At 48.5% G+C, this 19,149-nt stretch overlaps 1 protein-coding gene across 4 annotated transcripts in view; it reads right to left on the bottom strand.

Annotated features, from left to right (window-relative positions):
• Window positions 1-19,149, bottom strand: part of TRA2A (transformer 2 alpha homolog) — a 234,683-nt gene that overhangs the window by 125,537 nt on the left and 89,997 nt on the right. For 3 of the 4 annotated variants that reach the window (XM_033930863.1, XM_033930860.1, XM_033930861.1), the window contains exon 3: window positions 11,689-11,872. In XM_033930863.1, the coding sequence (XP_033786754.1) occupies window positions 11,689-11,872 (184 nt within the window). The remainder of the gene's footprint in view (window positions 1-11,688; window positions 11,873-19,149) is intronic. The other variant, XM_033930862.1, reaches the window with a different exon arrangement.

The raw sequence follows: 19,149 nt of genomic DNA, 5'->3' as shown, positions 1-19,149 counted from the left end.
TATGAATTGGAGAGACTGAGAAGGAGTCAACTGAGATTTGGGAAAGTTGATGTGAAATCCCAAACTTTGTAGAAAAAGAATAGTCTGTTGGGTCGCTGCAATAACCCCTGAAAAAGAGGGAGCCTTGATGAGCCAGTCGTCTAGGTATGGAAATACTTGGAGACCCTGGTTGCGAAGAGCTGCAGCCACGACCACGAGACATTTTGTGAAAACCCTGGGAGAAGAAGCCAATTCGAAGGGGAGAACTCGGTACTGCATTAGAAGGCTTCCTACTTGGAATCTGAGGTACTTGCGAAATGCTGGATGAATAGGGATATGAGTATACGCCTCTTTGAGATCGAGGGAACACATCCAATCCCCTTGGTCCATTAAGGAATATAAAGTTGGCAGTGTGAGCATTCGAAATTTCTCTTTGACTAGATATTTGTTGAGAGCTCTGAGATCCAGGATCGGTCGCAAATCCCCAGTCTTTTTGGGAACTAGAAAATAACGGGAGTAGAATCCCAAGTTCCTTTGGGAAAGAGGAACTTCCTCCACAGCTCGTAGAAGAAGCAGAGCTCGAGCTTCTTGGAGAAGAAGGGGAAGATGCGACTGATTGGAAGGACACTCTCTTGGATGGCGATCTGGAGGCACCTGAAGGAGCCGAAGAGAGTATCCCTCTCGTAGGATGGTAAGCACCCAGAGATCTGATGTAATGAGCTCCCACTGGTGATAAAATGTGGAAAGGCGACCCCCTATGGGGAGGGGAGAATTTGGAAACAAAGAAATTTGAATGCTCATGTCGAGATTGTCAAAAAGACTGAGCAGGCTTGGTGGCAGCAGGAGTCTGAGATTTTTGTTGTCGCTGTTGTTGAGGAGGACGAGGAGGAGGAGGTCTTGAAAAAGCAGGAGTCGTTTCCTGAGGATAACGACGTGGAGTCTGTTTGAAACCTCTAGTTGGTGCAGGTTTAGGTTTTGGTCGAATGAGGGAAGCAAAAGAGCGTTCATGTTCTAAAAGACGCTTGGTAGCTGCCTCAATAGAGTCATCAAATAATTCATTTCCCTGACAAGGTAGATTTGCCAATCTATCTTGAAGGTTGGGATCCATGTCCACAATACGTAACAATGCTAAACGACGCATGGCTACAGCAAAGGCCGATACTCGAGACGAGAGTTCAAATGCATCATATGAGGCTTGTAACATGAAGAGTCGTAATTGAGAAAGAGTCTTAAGGATGAGTTTAAATTCTGAAAGACGAGTGGTAGAGATAATCCGGGTAAAAAGATGGTAAAATCTTCAGAAAATGGTTGAAGTAGGACGTAAAGATGTAGCTGTAATTAGTAACTCTATTTGCCATCATAGAGTTTTGGTATAAACGGCGACCAAACTTATCCATGGTACGACCTTCTCTACCTGGAGGAACTGAAGCATAGATTTTGGAAGGATGTGCTTTCTTTAAAGAGGATTCTACTACCAGGGATTGATGAGATAGTTGAGACTTTTCATAACCTTTACATGGAACTGTTCGATAACGGGATTCCAATTTAGATGGAATGGCAGTGATGGAATAAGGAGTCTCCATATTACGAACAAAGGTTTGTTTCAGAACAGGAGTCATAGGTAATCTGAGGGACTCTTTCGGTGGATGAGGAAGCTCCATATCTGCTAAATATTCAGGAGTATATTTAGAATCTGAATGAAGATCCAGTTTGAGAGCTTGTCCCATATCAAAAATAAATTTGGCAAAAGAAATGGATTTGGAATCAGACGCTTCCTCAGGAGATACACTGCGAGATTTAGGAAGAGCTGAGTATGAGGGAGAAGCCTCTCTAGAATATGGTGAAAGTGGTTCTGAGTCTAGACGTAGAGTCACAGAAGAAGCTGCACTGTGAGGTGGAGTAAGAGAATGTTTTCTCTTCAGGCTCCTGGATGGAGAAGTACCAGGTGTACGTGGTACAGAATGAATCGAGGTCTGTGGTGAACTGTCTCGACGGGGTGGCTTCGATGGTGGAGTCTTCGGTCGAGAAGGACTTCGAGTCGATGCGCGATGGTGTCGAGATCTGTGCTTCTGCTTCGAAGAATGAGGCAGAGAAGTCTCGGTATCCAATGCCGAAGACTCCCTCTGAAGCTTGGGAGCAATAGGTCTCGAATGCTTCGACCGGTGCTTCGGAGGAGGCGAGTCTGGAGAAGAATCAGATCGGCCTCGAGATACTGGAAGCTCTGGTTGTGTGACAGGCTGATCAGTCCGAGGCAAGGTCGAGGACGGGACCAATTGAGCCACTAAGGAGGAAATCTGAGTGGTGAGTATAGATTTCAGCATGTCCTCCAGCATCGGCACCGAGACAGAAGATTCTGACCTCGTAGGTGCAGCAGTACGCTCCGAAGAGGGCGACCTCGAAGGTGAGTATTCCCTTATCTTGGAGGTACGCTTGGAAGATGGACGTGCAGAGGAGTCTGGTGGCTTCTTGGGTACGGTACCTGAAAGAGAACCCGGAGACTTACCCCCCATAGAAGACTTCGCAGATGGCACCGTCTTCGAGGGAACCGAAGCAGGTAAGGTCGAGGCCTTCGAGACCGAAGCTCCAGCCGGAGCCTGGGTCGAAGCCTTCGAGACCATAGTCGTCGATGTCGTCGGAGTCGAAGCCTTCGAGACCGGGGCAGCCGCCGAGGTCAAAGCAGAATCCGAAGGTTGCTCCATGTCTCTGAAAAGTTGAAAAAATTGAGCGCACCGGCGTCGAAAAGCCCATGGAGTAAGTGTGAAACAACAGTGACAATCTTCTGGGGAATGAGTGGGACCCAGGCACTGTAGACAGCGGCAGTGGGGATCGGTGACCGAAATCACACGATTACACTGGCGACAACGTTTGAACCCGGTAAGAGGCCGGGACATGGAAAAAATAAAGTCCGTGTCGAACGAAAGGAGCAAATGGGCCTAGGCCCAAGGCTCACCAGCCGGACACGAAATCAAAGAAACAATTGAAACTTTTTTATTTTAAGAAAAGAAAACGAAAAAGAAATAGGAGAGCACAGCGACCGAACTTAACTGAAAGAAAAGAAACAGCCGCGGTGAAGAGAAGGCAATGCTGCAGAGATGTAGAAAAACGTGTCTTCTTGTCTCCGCGGAATTAAATGAACTGAGGATCCTCTCAGGAGATGCGCCCTCCTAGTTCGGGCGGGAAGGCACGCGCGCATGCGCGGTACAGTGCTCGAAAGATCGAGATCTTCAAGCAAGTTTGCTTTCGAGGCTGTCCGCTGCGGGGCTCCGTCGGTGACGTCACCCATGTGTGGGAATATGCTGCCTGCTTGTCCTGGGATAGAAGAGAGATACATGGGGATGAGAAATTATGTGCACGGGGCATAGGGACAGAGACATAAGAGAGAGATACATGGGTATGAGAAATTATGTGCACGGGGCATAGGGACAGAGACATAAGAGAGAGATACATGGGGATGAGAAATTATGTGCACGGGGCACAGGGACAGAGACATAAAGGGGACATACATAGGGATGGTATATGGACACGGGGGGGGGGAGGCAATGCCAGATACATAGGGGAGATATTAGAAATGGGGAAAATAGAAACACAGAAGCGAGATGGTTTGTGGGGATGGGACGGGGACCGAGCTCGCAGGCTCCGGCAGCTTGCACAAATTACATTGTAACGTGCCACGACGGTAAGAGGAAGGGAGATGGTCGGACCGCGCAAGGGGTGCTGAAGGGCGGTAGAAAGCAACAGATGGTGAAGGGGGTGGCGAGAAGGAAGGGTGGTGGTGGAAATGAATGGAATAGACGCTATAGGGGGTGGAGAGGAACAGACTCTGAAGGGAAATGTGGAACAGAGAGTGGGGAGAAGACACTGGAAGGGAAGAAGACAGAGATGCCAGACTATGGGGGGGGAGTTTGAGAAGAAGATGGGTGCCAGACCAATTTGGGGCGGGGATGAAGGGAGAGGCACAGTAACAGAGCAAATGGAAGACGCTGAGAGAAGACAGACAGTGGATGGAAGGAATTGAATGCGAAGATGAGGAAAGCAGAAACCAGACAACAAAGGTAGAAAAAAAAAAAAAATTCTATTTATTTTCTTTTTTGCTTTAGGATAAAGTAGTATATTAGTTGTGTTGATAAAATTTTATAAACAAAGCCCTGCCAGCTGAACATCTTTTTTTGTAGTTCAGCAGCCAGAACTTTGATTTATAAGGAAGGAATAAGCTAAATATTGCAGTACTGAGGCTTGTATGGATGCTGCGGGGATGGGGCGGTGAAGGGGACTGTGGGTATGGGACAGCGGAGACGGGGCGGTGAAGGGGATGGTGGGCTGGGGACGGGGCAGTAATGGGGACAGAATTTTTCCCTGTGTCATTCTCTAGTGTCGGCCCTTCAGGGGTTCCACCCTTGATGGGTACTGCTTTGGTACATCCCATTCGTAAGGGATACCAGTCTACCAGGTGATACAGAAGGAGAAATTAATTTCTCACCTGCTAATTTTCTTTCTGTTAGCCTGTAGAATGGTATAGTTCCCCACCCTATCTGTCTTTATGCGGTGATTGCGGGATTTTGTTTTTTCTGCGGGCTGTAGTATTTTTCTAGGGTTGGGGAAAATTAAGAACAGCAGCTATGGCTTAGCTGGTGAGCTACAGGGATATTTTCTATACCAAGCTTAAGTTCTACATATGTTCCAACAGTTGTTTACAGATGTTTTTATACTCCTGTTCGGAGTATGTTTTAGTGTTTTCAGTTGAAGTCTTTCCCAGGTTCTGCTTGGCTATACGGCAGACTGGATTGCTAGGGGGGAAGCTATCCTGATATACAAGTTTGTTCTCAGTCTCCACTTGCTGGTAGCAGTGAGGTATATAACCCATTTATAAGGACTATACCAGTCTACAGGCTAACAGAAAGAAAATTAGCAGGTAAGAACTAGAGTATGACACGGTAGGGTTGTTACCCACAGCTAGCCGCGGATAACCCGCCGAAACGGGGAGAGAAAAATTAGTGGTCGCTGCGGGGACAGGGACAAGGCCGTTCACCACCTCGTGGAGCGGTGAATGGTCTTGTCTCTATAGTGAAGCCAGCACGGATTGCGTAATCCAGCATCCCCACCCTATCGCCGCATCCCATGTCCTGCCACCTCCCTCCCTCCACCTCATCTTAGGTGCCTGCCGAGTCAGACTTTAATTCTTCTCCCAGCCGCACGCTTTTATTAAACTGCGCGTACGTGGCTGCTTGAATTGCTGAATCTCCTCCTCTGATGCAAGCAGAAAAGGAAGTTGGGTCCAAGGAGAAGATTCAACAGCTCAAGCAGCCACAGGCATGGCTTATCGAAAGCATGCGGCTGGGAGAAGAATTAAAGTCGGACTCGGCAGGCACTTAAGGTGAGGTGAAGGGAGGGAGATGGCAGGACGCGGCGATCGGGCGGGAGGGGGCTTCTGGACCACGCAATCCATGATCGCACATGTTCCCTCACACTAGGAAGGATGGAGTGGACAGTGGTCGCAGAGATGGGGCGGGGACAGTGGCCACGGTGACAGGGATGGTGGTTGCAGGGACGGGGACAAATTTTTTCCCCGAGTCATTCTCTAGCCAACACCAGAATACCGCGTCCCGATACGCTTGAACATCTACATGGTAGTGTCTGACAAAGGAATGCAGAGAAGACCAAACTGCAGCCTTGCAAATATCTACTGGAGGCACTAGAGAAGACTTAGCCCAAGAAGCTGCCTGACCCCTAGTGGAATGAGCCTTGAGAAATTCTGGAACAGACTTTTTCTTCAGAATATAAGCGGAAGCAATAGTCTCTTTGATCCAAGAACAAGAAAAGGACCTGGGTGTACTGATAGATAGGACCCTGAAGCCGTCAGCACAATGCGCGGCAGCGGCAAAGAAGGCAAATAGAATGTTGGGCATGATAAAGAAAGGAATCTCGAGTAGATCGGAGAAAGTTATAATGCCGCTTTATAGGGCAATGGTCAGACCACACTTGGAATACTGCGTCCAACATTGGTCTCCCTACCTAAAGAAGGATATAAAACTGCTGGAGAGGGTGCAGAGACGAGCAACAAAACTGGTGAAGGGTATGGAGAGACTGGAATATGAGGATAGACTTATAACACTAGGATTGTTCTCCCTTGAGAAAAGGAGACTGCGTGGGGATATGATCGAGACCTTCAAAATACTGAAAGGAATCGACAAAATAGAGCAGAGAAGATTATTTACACTTTCCAATTTGACACGGACTAGAGGACATGTAATGAAGCTAAGGGGGGACAGGTTCAGGACTAATGTCAGGAAGTTCTGCTTCACTCAGAGAGTGGTTGACACCTGGAATGCCCTCCCAGAGGAGATTATTGCGGAATCGACCGTCCTAGGCTTCAAGAGCAAACTAGATGCATATCTCCTTAAGAGAGGCATATAAAGATATGGTGGACTATAAATTACGCCAGGTGTACACCTGGCAGGGCCTCCGCGTGTGCGGATCGCCGGACTTGATGGCCCGAAGGTCTGATCCGGAGATGGCAGTTCTTATGTTCCAACACACAATAGTAACCTTAGAAGCACCATCCCCCTTACGAGGACCCGCTAGAAGAACAAAGATGAACGGATTTCCTGATCTTCTGGGTCCTCTGCATACAAGAGTGAAGGACCCGACCGACATCCAACTTGCGCAACTGTCTCTGCTCGGAAGAGCCCTCCCAGCTACCCAACACCTGGAGGATCACTGCCTGATTGACATGAAAAGGAGAAACTACTTTTGGCAGAAAGGAAGGAAGGAACAGGCCTCAAGGCAACCTGCTCCCTAGAAAACTCCAAGAAAGGAGCCCTACAAGAGAAAGCCTGTAGCTCAGAAACGCGTCTAGCAGAAGTAATGGCCACCAAGAAGATCGCTTTAAGAGTAAAGTCCTTCAAAGAACAGTCACCCAACGGTTCAAAAGGTGTGCGAACTAGAACTGAGAACCAGATTCAGATCCCAAGATGGAACAGAGGAGGATGGGAGGATTGAGCAATTTGGCCACCCGCAAAAGTGAATCACTTCAGAAATGGCAGTCAAACGTTGACCTTTCAACAAGCCACAAAAGGCTGACAAGGCCGCAAGCTGAACCCGGAGAGAAGACCAAGACAGTCCCCTCTCTAGGCCATCCTGCAAGAACTCTAAGATGGTAGGCAAGGAAGCGTGAAAAGAGACACTCCAAGCGCAGCGCAGCACACCACTCCTCAAATATACGCCAAACCCTCACATAAGCCCGAGAGGTGGAAAGCCTCTGGGACCCAAAGAGAGTTGAGATCACTTTATCTGAATACGCCTTCTTACCTAGGCGATCCATTTCAAGAGCCAAGCCGTACGACAGAAGGGACCCGGATCAAACATGGGAATGGCACCCTGAGTCAGAAGATCGTCCAAGAGAGAAAGAGGATCCGCCACCAGATGCCTCACCAGATCCACGTACCACGGCCGCCTGGGCCAATCTGGAGCCATCAGACCCGGATGTTGAACTATGCGGAGAAGAGCTCTGCTCACTAAAGGCCGCAGAGGAAACACATACAACAGCGCCTTGGTTGGCCATGGTTGAACCAGAGCATTTAGGCCCTTGGCCTGATCGTCTCTGTGATGACCGAAGAAGTGGGGTGTTTTGGCGTTGACACTTGTGGCCATCAGGTCCATGAGGGGCAGACCCTAAGACTGCACTATCAACTTAAAGGCCACTGGGCTTTGACACCACTCTCCAGGAACTAGCACGTGACAACTTAGGAAGTCCACTTGAACATTCTCCACTCCAGCTATGTGGGAGGCTGATATTTCCTGAAGATGAGACTCTGCTCAGACCATGACATAGGCCACCACCGTGGCATTGTCCCAAGGAACCCTGACTTACCCTTAAGGAAAGGACTGGAAGGCTAACAGCACCAGACAGATGGCTCTGGTCTCCAAGACACTGATCGACCAAGAAGCCTCCTCCACAGACCAGGTGCCCTGAGCTGAGTGACCTAGACACTGAGCTCCCCAACTGAGAAGACTGGCATCCGTGAGCAGCACCATCCACTGCGGCTGGTCCAGACTCGCCCTTTGTACAAGATGGGAGATATGGAGCCACCAACGACGACTGCACCGATCTAAGCCCGTAAGCTGAACAGGATGATCCAGACTGTGCTTCTAAGGCAGTGGTCTCAAACTCAAACCCTCTGCAGGGCCGCATTTTGGATTTGTAGGTATTTTGAGGGCCTCAGAAAAAAACAGTTAATGTCTTATTAAAGAAATGACAATTTTGCATAAGGTAAAACTCTTTATAGTTTATAAATCTTTCCTTTTGGCTAAGTCTTAATAATAATATTGTCATTTATAGCTAAAGAGACATATGATCAAGAAACTTTTATTTAATTTTGTGATTATGATAAACATACTGAGGGCCTCAAAACAGTACCTTGCGGGCCGCATGTGGCCCCCAGGCCGCGAGTTTGAGACCACTGTTCTAAGGCGACCACCTCCGAAGAGCATACTGAAGAGGACGCATGTGGGCCCGCAACTACCTCACTATATCGAGGGAAGCTGTCATCGATCCCAAGACTTGGAGAAAATCCTGCCCCAAGGACACCGGAACACCATAAGCAGGAGAATCTGAGATTGCAATTTGCTTACCCGGGCTTCCGTAAGGAATACTTCCCCAAGGAGGTGTTGAACAGCACTTCTAGGTACTCCAGGTGCTGAGATGGAAACAACTGGCTCTTGGAAAGCTGGACTACCCATCCCAGCGACTGCAGAAACTCCACCACCCAAGCCGTGACCCGGGTGCTCTCCTGGAACGACTTTGCTCGAATCAACCAATCATCCAGGTGACAACCACCATCACCTTGGTGAACATTGGTGGAGCCGTGGCCAGACCAAAGGGAAGTGCATAGAACTGATAGTGTTGCCCCAAGATTGCAAAGGGTAAGAAGTGATGAGGAGAGCCCGAATAGGAACGTACAAGTAGGCCTCAGTCAGATCTAGAGATCAGAAACTCTCCCGGCTGAACCGCCAGAATCACAGACCGCAGAGTTTCCATGCGGAAGGAAGGCACGTAAAGAGTCCTGTTGACCCCCTTCAAATCAAGGATGGGCCGAAAGGTCCCTTCTTTCTTTGGCTCTACAAAGTAAATTGAGGACAAACCTGTGTCCCTCTCTCGTGTGGAGATCCAATAATTTTTGAAGGGTCTGGCGAAAGACCTGCTGCTTCCACGCCACCTGTGAGGGGGAAGCGAGAAAACGATCTGGCAAGCAATGGGCAAATTCCAGAGCATAGCCATCCCGAATCACCTCCAGAACCCAATGATCAGATGTGATGTCTGCCCATTTCGGATAAAAATCCAGCAGCCGGGTGCCCGCCAGAACCAAGACCAACATTCTATTTGCTTTCTTTGCCGCCGCCACCACACATTGTGCTGATGGTTTCAGGGTCCTATCTATCAGTAAATCCAGGTCCTTTTCTTGTTCGCTCTTACCCAGAGTTGCACCTGACATTCTATACTCGTGTTCCTTATACTTACTGCCTAAATGTATTACTTTGCATTTCTCCACATTAAACTTAATCTGCCATTTCTCCGCCCATTTCTCTAACTGACACAAATCACTCTGGAGTTCCTCGCTATTCTTTTGCAATCTGATTGCCCGGCATAACTTTGTGTTGTCTGCAAACTTGATGATCTCACTAGATATTCTCCTTTCTTCCAGGTCTTTCTCTGCCTCTCTCTCTCCTTCCCTTCTTGGTCCAGAATCTTTCCACCTCTCTGCAGTCTTTTTCTCTCTTCCCTCTATACACCCCCCAAGTTCAACATCTGCCCCCCCCTTTATTTCAGGTTTCTCCCTCTATCTTCCTTCTGCTAACATTTCCAGTCCTTCCAACTTTGTTTCAGGTCTTTCTGTATCTCTCACTCACTCTCCCCATGGCCTGGCATTTGCATATCTCTCTCCTCGGTTTCCCCTCTCTGCAGTTTTTCTCTCACTCTATACCCCTCTAGTCCAGCATCTGCCCTGTCTTCCCCCTCCCTATTGTTTTAAGTCTGCTTTCCCACTACTCCTCAAGGTCATTTTCTGTCTCTCCTCCTTCTCTCTCCCCCCATGTCCAAATCCAGTGTCTGAAAAGATTTTTTAAAAGTTACCAACGAATTCATACGCTCTTTCCCCTGTAATATCAACCATAATCCCCCCCCCCAACTCACTCACATTCTTCTTTTTGAAACTCCCCAAGCGTGGAAACAACCAATCATACCACAAAACCACCCTATATTGAGCAACAGACACTTCTTCGAGTTCTTAACTCCTGCACCGTAGCATCCAACTTCTTTTTGATTTGAGTCAGGGTTGCCAGATGGCAAAAAAATTTCCAGCCCAACTTGTGTTGGAGTAGCCCAAACAACTGCCACTGAAAACACCTTTAATTTATCAAATACGTCATACAAATACAAACTGTTTATTTATATACTGCACATATCCCAAACAGTCCATAATGGTGTACAAAAGACCAAAACTCAAATACAAAACATAGGTTATTCTTTTGTTTTTATGCAATTCAAAAAGACATGGGGTATACACATAGCATCCCCCATTTGAGAAAAGAATGAAGTATAGTATACTTCCAATCAAAGCAAAACATAATTCACTCCCCCCTCCCCCCACATACATACACCAAAAAAAATGAGCTCATGGGTTGGAGGAAAAGAGGTTATCTGCACAGAATGAGAGGATAACTTACATGGATTAGCAGGTTCAACTTTAGAGAACTTTACAAAACCTAAACTGCTGAGGGAAAACTAGTGGGAGATGGGGGAAAAAAAGATGACAAGAAAAATCTCTTGGTGAGGCAGTCAGTAACAGTGGAATCCAAATTGCTGGCGCATTCTCTCATTACACGAAGGCGTCACTGCTCAGGGAAGGGAACAGAGGCTATATAGCCGGCGGCAGTGCGCACGCACACAGACACCTACAAACCGCCTCTCACACTGATGAAAGCTACTGGTAAAAACAACAAAACCCACCGGTTCACTTCCAAACCTCCTCCCTCACTCTCCAGGCTCCTACCCCAGGACCTTTCCGCTTCCAGTTGGCGAGGGTTTGTCCAAAGGTTTTGCTCTCCTCTTTGGCCATGGCAGGCTTGCTAGTGTTGGCACTCTTCCATTACCGATGGCGGCACAGCTCTTTCATTTGCTCAGCTAGAGCACAATGGACCAATCACAAACACCCTCAGAGTTCTAAGGTCGTTTGTGATTGGCCCGTTGTGCTGCAGCTGAACCAATGAAAAAAATCCCTTAGCAATATGAGGTCCAGAACCGGCCATAAATAGCCCATTTACCGAAAAGTAGCCCAAAAAAGCAGAGAGATTCGTGAGCTCCTTTAATGAAAACTGCTGTAGCCAGTACTGTCCCGTTGACTAGTTTTTGAAGGGTAGTTGTGGTTTCACTATTTAACAAGTGCCGTTCCAGACTGTGTCTGAAATTCACAACCAGGCACTCACTTAAATTAGCCGGGCGAAGCACCCGGCTAAAAGTCGCTAGGGAGAACACTGCACTGATATAGAGGCATTTTGTTTTTGTTAACAACCCTATGGTTCAGCATACCATCCCTATTGCACTGGAAATACATTACCTGAAACAGTTCATACTTTATAGCAAACAGCACAATATCAGAATCAGGTGTATTTTCGAAGAAAACTTGGACAAAATGACATTTACTTTCACAAGCTTACATAATTAATACAACATACTCTGCTGCCAGTGTGTCGCCTCCGGTTTGACATTGGAGAATGACTGCGACTTCTTCGGCGACGATATTCAGGTGTGTATGATCTGCTTCTAGATCGTCTCCGGTGTGAATGGGAACGGGATCTGGAGCGTGTATAATGTTTATGAGAATGCCTTCTAGACCTTGACCTACAAAAAATAAATTAAATATTGAGTGTGATACAATGAACCAGTATGGAGCAGTATGAGAATCTCCTTGTAAGGCAAATATCACAAGCAAAGGGCAATAGAGAAAGCACAGTTACTTACCGTAACAGGTGTTATCCAAGGACAGCAGGCAGATATTCTCTACATGTGGGTGACGTCATCCACGGAGCCCCGACGCGGACAGCTTTTCAAGCAAACTTGATTGAAGATTTCAAGTTTGCTGGTGCTGCACCACGCATGTGTGTGCCTTCCTGCTCCACTAGAGGGCGCATCCCTACCTCATGGTCTTCAGTTCAGATAGCTAGCAAAGAAGCCAACCTTGGGGAGGTGGGAGGGTTGCGAGAATATCTGCCTGCTGTCCCTGGATAACACCTGTTACGGTAAGTAACTGTGCTTTATCCCAGGACAAGCAGGCAGCATTTTCTCTACATGTGGGTGACCTCCAAGCTAACCAAAAAGGGACGGAGGGAAAGTTGGCAATTATGAAACAAGATTACGTAACCCCGACCGGCCAAACTGGCCGTCGCGCCTGGAAAAACGTCCAAACAGTAGTGAGAGGTGAAGGTATGAACCGAAGACCAAGTGGCAGCCTTGCAGAGCTCCTCAATAGGCATGGCTATGAGGAAAACGACAGACGCCGCCATCACTCGGACATAATGCCCCGTGACCCGATCTTGCAGCAAGAGACCAGCCCGAGCGTAGCAGAAGGAAATACAAGCAGCCAACCAGTTGGATAAGATGCACTTGGAAACAGGGCGACCCAACCGACGAGGATCAAAAGAGATGAACAGTTGAGGCTCAATGAGGCTCAGTAGGACGCAGGTAAAAGGCTAACGCCCTCATACAAACAAGAGTGTGAAGCGCCCCTCGCCAGGAGGCGAATGGGGCTTCAGAAAAAAGACCAGAAGAACAATGGAATGATTGAGATGAAAGTCCGAAACCATCTTGGGCAAGAACTGGGGATGAGTACGCAGTACCACCATGTCATAATGAAATACAGTAAAAGACGGGTCCGCAACCAGAGCTTGCAGCTCACTGATTCTACGAGCAGACGCGAGACCTACCAGGAATACCACCTGCCAGGTGAAGTATCTCAAAAAAGCTTTATCAATGGGTGAAAACAGAGGTTTCACCAATTGAACCAGGACCACACTAAGATCCCAAACCACCGGAGGGGTCTGGAGCGGAGGATGAACATTGAAGAGACCCTTCATAAAGCGGGAAACCGTCAGATGGACGGAGAGCAGCTTCCCATCAAGCGACCGATGAAAGGCAGCAATCGCACAGAGGTGGACTCGAATAGATGTCAATTTGAGACCAGACCGAGACAAGTGGAACAGATAATCCAGCACTGAAGGCAAGGAGGCAGAGAGCGGATCCATGCAGTGCTCAGCACACCACGCAGCAAATCTGGACCATTTCTGGGAATAGCATTGCCAAGTGGAGCTCTTCCACGAGGCCTCAAGAACATCCCCACCGACTGAGAGAAACAGAAGGAGGGAGGCATGTGGGAGGAACCAAGCTGATAAGTGTAGAGACTGCAGATTGGGATGCAGCAGAAAACCTCAACACTGAGACAGCAGAGAAGGAAACACAGGTAGAAGCAGAGGCTCCCTGACACTGAGCTGGAGGAGCAGGGAGAACCACGGCTGCCGGAGCCCAGAGGAGCCATCAAGATCATGGTGGCGCAGACCGACAGGAGGTGTACCGAAGACCTGAGAATCAGAGGAAAGGGAGGGAACGCATAGAGGAACCTGCCCGTCCAATCGAGAAGGAAAGCAACCACCTCAAGGCGAACCCTGGAGAACATCCTCGAGCAGTATCGAGGCAACCATTGAGTGAGGGGCGAAGAGAACAGAACTTCCCATGGAGTTCCCCACTGAACAACCACCTGCCGCAGTCTTAGAATGGAGCGACCATTCATGCGGCCGAAAAGGGCAACTCAACGTGTCCACCAGGGCTGCTCGCCCTGGAAATACACCGCCCAAAGAAAGAGGTTGTGGCTAACGCCCCCTGCCAATGACAAAGGGCTTCCCTGCAAAGTGACAGGAAACCTGTATCCCCTGGCTTGGCCATAGAATACTCCGCCACCTGGATGTCTGTACGCACCAGGACCCCGCAAACCTGCAACCAAGAATGAAAATCCACCACGGCATTGTAAATGGCCCGGAGCTCCAGCAGGTTGATGCGGCAGTGACGGTCTGCACTCGACCAAAGACCATGAGTCCGAAAGCCGTCGAGGTGCACCCCTAGCCTATGCAGAGGAGTCCATCATCAGAACCTTCTGATTTCGAAGAGGTGGCCCACCAACGAAGCAAGCGTTTCAAGGAGGGAGGCACCGCAATGTGCTGGGAAGCGGGATCCCGATCCAACCACCACTGAGATGCTCGGGTCCAGTAGGGAACACAAAGATGAAACCAGGCGAACGGCGGGACATGAACCGTGGAGACCCAAGGTCCCAAAAGGATCATCATCTGCTCAGCTGAGACCGAAGACCGCTGAGACACCAGCTGACTCAGGCGCAGATGGGCGGCCTGCTGAGGCAGAGGCAGAAAAGACCGGAGGCGGACCGAGGACAGAGGGGCCACCTTCCGGCATAAACGAACAAGGGCCTCCCCCTGAGGCCGAGACAAGAAGGAGCGCAGACAAACTGGGTTCAGGTCCGCCCCGACGGACTCCTGAGACTGGGGCGGACAGTGGCTGACACAAGGAGGCAGACTAGAAACTAGTGCAGGTCACGACGCAGATGGGATGATGGGAACGCCCAACCAACGGAGGCAAGGCTATACCCCTGGTGCGTAGACACGAAGGAGACACCCCTCCCAAAGGGAGGGGAGGAATCCCCAGAAGGAGAGCAGCCCGGAGGCTATGCGAGAATAGTCAAAAAGATGGCCAGGAGTCGCCGAAGCCGGCGGCTGGACCGTAACCCGGCGCTGCTGCAGCTATTGCGGCCGCTGCGAAGGAGGCCGAGGTAACACAGGAAAGGTATCTGGAGGGCCCCTCCAGAGAGGGAATCCAAACCGCCAAGGCAGAAGGGATTCAGCTGAAGGCGTCTAGATAGGCGAAGGACCGGTCACATTCTGAGAGGCGGTTAGTGGCCACCGCAAGAGAGGCCTCAAGAAGTGCAGTACTCACGCAAGTAAAAGTGGCGAGACGATCCTGGAGGTTCGGATCCCCAGCCACACTCTGCGCCAAGCGAGACGACGCATGGCGGGAGCAATACAGCTGGAGCAGGGAGAGTCTCCTCCAGGAGACCAAACTCCGTACTACAAGATTCCGGCACGTCCGCCCAGAATGAACCGAAGAGAAAGCGGGGAACCCTCTTGAACAGGAGCGAAGATGTCGAGGCACAGAGCCCCAGGCGACGTCGAGGCACTAAGCCCCCGTCGATATCGAGGCACAAAATCCCAGTCGATGCTGAGGCCCAATGCCCTCGTCGATATCGAGGCACAAAATCCCAGTCGATGCCGAGGCCCAAAGCCTCAGCCGACGTCGAGGTATAAAGCCCCCAGCAACGTTGCGGCACCAAGCCTCAGTCGACATTGAGGCACAAGGCCACAGTCAACCAAGGGGCACAAAGCCGCAGACGACGTCAAGGCACAAGCCTAAGGCGACTCGAAGCACAAGCCTCAGGCGACGTCGAGCACATGGTCGTAGCCGACGTCGAAGGTACAAAGCCTCAGTTGACGTCAAGGCAGAAAGTCGAAGCACAAAGCCTCAGACGACATCGAGGCACCAAGCCTCCCTCAGTCGACGCCGAGGCACAAAGCCCCAGACGCCGCCGAGGCACAAAGCCCCAGACGCCGCCGTGGCACAAAGCCCCAGACGCCGCCGAGGCACAAACCCCAAGTTGAGGTACAAAGCCCAAGTCGAGGCACGAAGCCCCGAAGTCCGTCGAGGCACGAAGTCCCAGTCAACATCGAGGCACGAAGCCCCGAAGTCCGTCGAGGGTCGGAAGTCGGCACCGTACCAATGAAACTGGTAATAAAGGTGCAGCAGAGCGCTCCATAAAGGGCAACCTCAAGGATGAGTATTCCCATGAAAGGAGGCATGCTTCAAAGGTCTCGTAGAGGCTGGCACAACTGCACTCGATGCCTGGAATGCCTGAGACTCAGCCGGTGGCGTTACCGAGGTAACACACCTAGAAAGAAAGACTTACCGGGGATCGATGCTACAGCAGCCCGAGTCCAATAAAGGAAAAAGGGTCCCGGCCATACTGCTCAGATGAGGTGAGCCCAGAGAGAGGCCAGGGAAGAAGAAAACACAGCTGCAGTCAAACGAGGCCTAGCAGCATGGCTGAGGCCCAAGAAGGGCCTGCCGGTGGAAACCAGCAAAAACAAAATAAAACTTCCCTTATTTTTTTGAAACAAAGGAAATACACGATCAATCAACAACGCATAGCGACTCCCGAACAAAATAAAGAAGCCACGGTGCTAGAAAGGCACTTAGAAGAACGCAGAGAAGAGAGACAGGGCTTTCTGGCTCCGCGGAAAACTAAGAACTGAAGACCATGAGGTAGGGATGCATCCTCTAGTGGAGCAGGAAGGCACACACATGCGTGGTGCAGCACCAGCAAACTTGAAATCTTCAATCAAGTTTGCTTGAAAAGCTGTCCGCGTCGGGACTCCGTGGATGATGTCACCCACATGTAGAGAATATGCTGCCTGCTTGTCCTGGGATAAACAAGAATTACACATTTTACATATGTTTTTTTTTACTCTGCTTAGGTAACATAACTGATTTGATGCATAAATATATAAATGCCATTTTACTCAATCTCCAAAGCTCTGTTTGTGCAGCTGAAGTGAAAGGAATTTCTGCCTCAAACTTTTCTCCAAACAGTCCAATCTTCAGGACATTTGGGCTGCCAGTCATCCAGACCCAGACCTAAATCTCTGCCCTTGACAGGGGGGGGGGGGGGGGGGGGGGAGGAAGGAAAATGCAGCCTGCAACCTGATACCCAGAGGGCTCTTACTCAGGGAACAAACAGCCTGTGCTTAAGCCTCTGACAAGGTCAAGGGAGACACCAAGCCTTGAGATGGCACACAGCAGGCTGGCTCCACAAGTCCACCCAAATCTTGCCCCGTGAAGCTGCAGTTCAGCTCCATGAATCTGCTTCCTTTCCCAGGCAGAGAACCCCTCCAAAAGGGGTCTTAAGGTACTGAAGCACTAAAAAAGGACAAACTTAAGGGAAAAAATAATATAAAGAAGCAGAGCAGATCAGAAAGACTCCTGCACGGGCAGATACAGATTAAAAAGAATTTAAGGAGAAATTATGCCTTACCTAAATTCTTTTTCTTTAGACAGAAAAACCATTCTGCACAAATGGGTTGGTTATCCCTTCCTACTAGCAGGTCAAGTAGAGAAAAAAAAAAAAGTTCCGCCAGAGAGGGCAGCTAAAGAGCCAGGTTCATTGCTTTTTTTTTTTTCTTCTAGTTTCGATTGGCTGGCAAAACATTTCAAGTTTCAAGTTTATTAGGATTTTATATACCGCCTATCAAGGTTATCTAAGCGGTTTTTACAATCAGGTACTCAAGCATTTTCCCCTCTCTGTCCCGGTGGGCTCACAATCTATGTAATGTACCTGGGGCTATGGAGGATTAAGTGACTTGCCCAGGGTCACAAGGAGCAGCGGCAGGGTTTGAACCCACAACCCCATGGTGCTGAGGCTGTAGATCCAACCACTGCACCACACACACTCCTCTTTGACTAATATCTGCATAGCTCTGATGTAATTTGGTGGCTGGTTATTTCTCTTGGCTTTAAAAACCAAGCTTGTTTTCTCCTTCGAATACAGATACTGATAACTTTTGGTTTTCATTCTGTGTGTTATATATAGTCTTACTTGAACTACTGTTTGGTGGCCCATAGAAATTCAGATTACTCTATATTTGTTTTTGGAAAGTAATTTTGGGAAAGCAGGTGATAGACCAGAGTACCAAACATTCTCTAGGTAATTGAAAATCTTTGTAAAAGATGTCTCAGAGGTCTGAATTTGTTGACAGGACCAGATAACCTTTGCTTTTGGGAGAGAGAGAGGACAGCTAAAAGAACTAAATTCATTGTTTGTGCTTTTATTCTACAGTTTTCATGATTGGCTGGCAAATATTTCTCCTCCAACTAATATCTGAATAGCTCTGGTATAATTTGGTGGCCAGTTATTTCTCTCTGCTTTAAAAAATAACCCCAAAAAAGCTCATTTTCTTCTTCTACTACCAGGGCTGTGGAATCGGAGTCGAGGAGTCGGAGGAAATTTCGGGTACCTGAAGTCAGAGTCAGTACAAAAAACTGAGGAGTCGGAGTATTTATCTACCGACTCCATTTTTGAACTTGGCACACCAATCATGAGCGATTCTTTCAGCTATAGCACCCGCTATATACACAGCACAAATGTTGCGAGCAGCTTCTGCAGCCTTAGAACCTTGATTAAAAGCAAAAAGAGGGTGGTGTCGAAAATGCTCATTTCTCTCAACTTGACATTCTATTTTAACGATCTGAAAATTAACCAATGCTGTGGAGTCGGAGTCGAGGAGTCAATTTCGGGTACCTGGAAGTCGGAGTCTGAAGTACAAAAAACATAGGAGTCGGAGTTGGAACATTTATCTACCGACTCCACAGCTCTGTCTACTACAGATACCAATAACTTTTGGTTTTAATTCTCTGTTATAGTCTCACTTGAACTACTGTTTGGTGACCCCCTAGTTTTAGAATTTCAGATTACAATATTTATATCCCTCCCACCCTCCCCCAGGTTTGCTCTTCTCCTATAGGTAATCTACCATAGTGATTTTGCACATTCCTATCAATCATAAGATACCTGTCAATACTCATCACTTAACATTCACTTCAATAATCTCCATTGCTTTAATTTGGTGTACGGTAATAACTGTGGCTCATTTGTCTTAAGAACAATCATTTAAGGTATGCCCATTCTCCAACTATCCTCTATGAGGGAAGAGATCAACAGACTCAGGTCAGGACTTGGCTGCAATTAAAGGATCTTCTAAAACTGCACTGCCTGTAGCCAACTTACTACCACCACTGCCAAAGAAGAGAAAACAACTCATGAATAAATGGATAACTGTAGGCTCTGGCAGATTACAACCACATAAGCATCCTCCCTACCAATTACTGTCCCTATATAATTCTTATGCTGTAATACAGCATTCTTATGCACAGAAAATAGACACAAGAGATACCCACAAAACCAAGACAAAGAAGCAACACATAAAAAAGCTCTTTATCTTAGGGGACTCCAT

The sequence above is a fragment of the Geotrypetes seraphini genome, chromosome 2 (assembly GCF_902459505.1).
Source record: "Geotrypetes seraphini chromosome 2, aGeoSer1.1, whole genome shotgun sequence".
Classification (NCBI taxonomy): Eukaryota; Metazoa; Chordata; class Amphibia; order Gymnophiona; family Dermophiidae; genus Geotrypetes; species Geotrypetes seraphini.
Note: the sequence above shows the minus strand (reverse complement) of the source record. Positions and strands in the feature narration are given on the sequence as shown.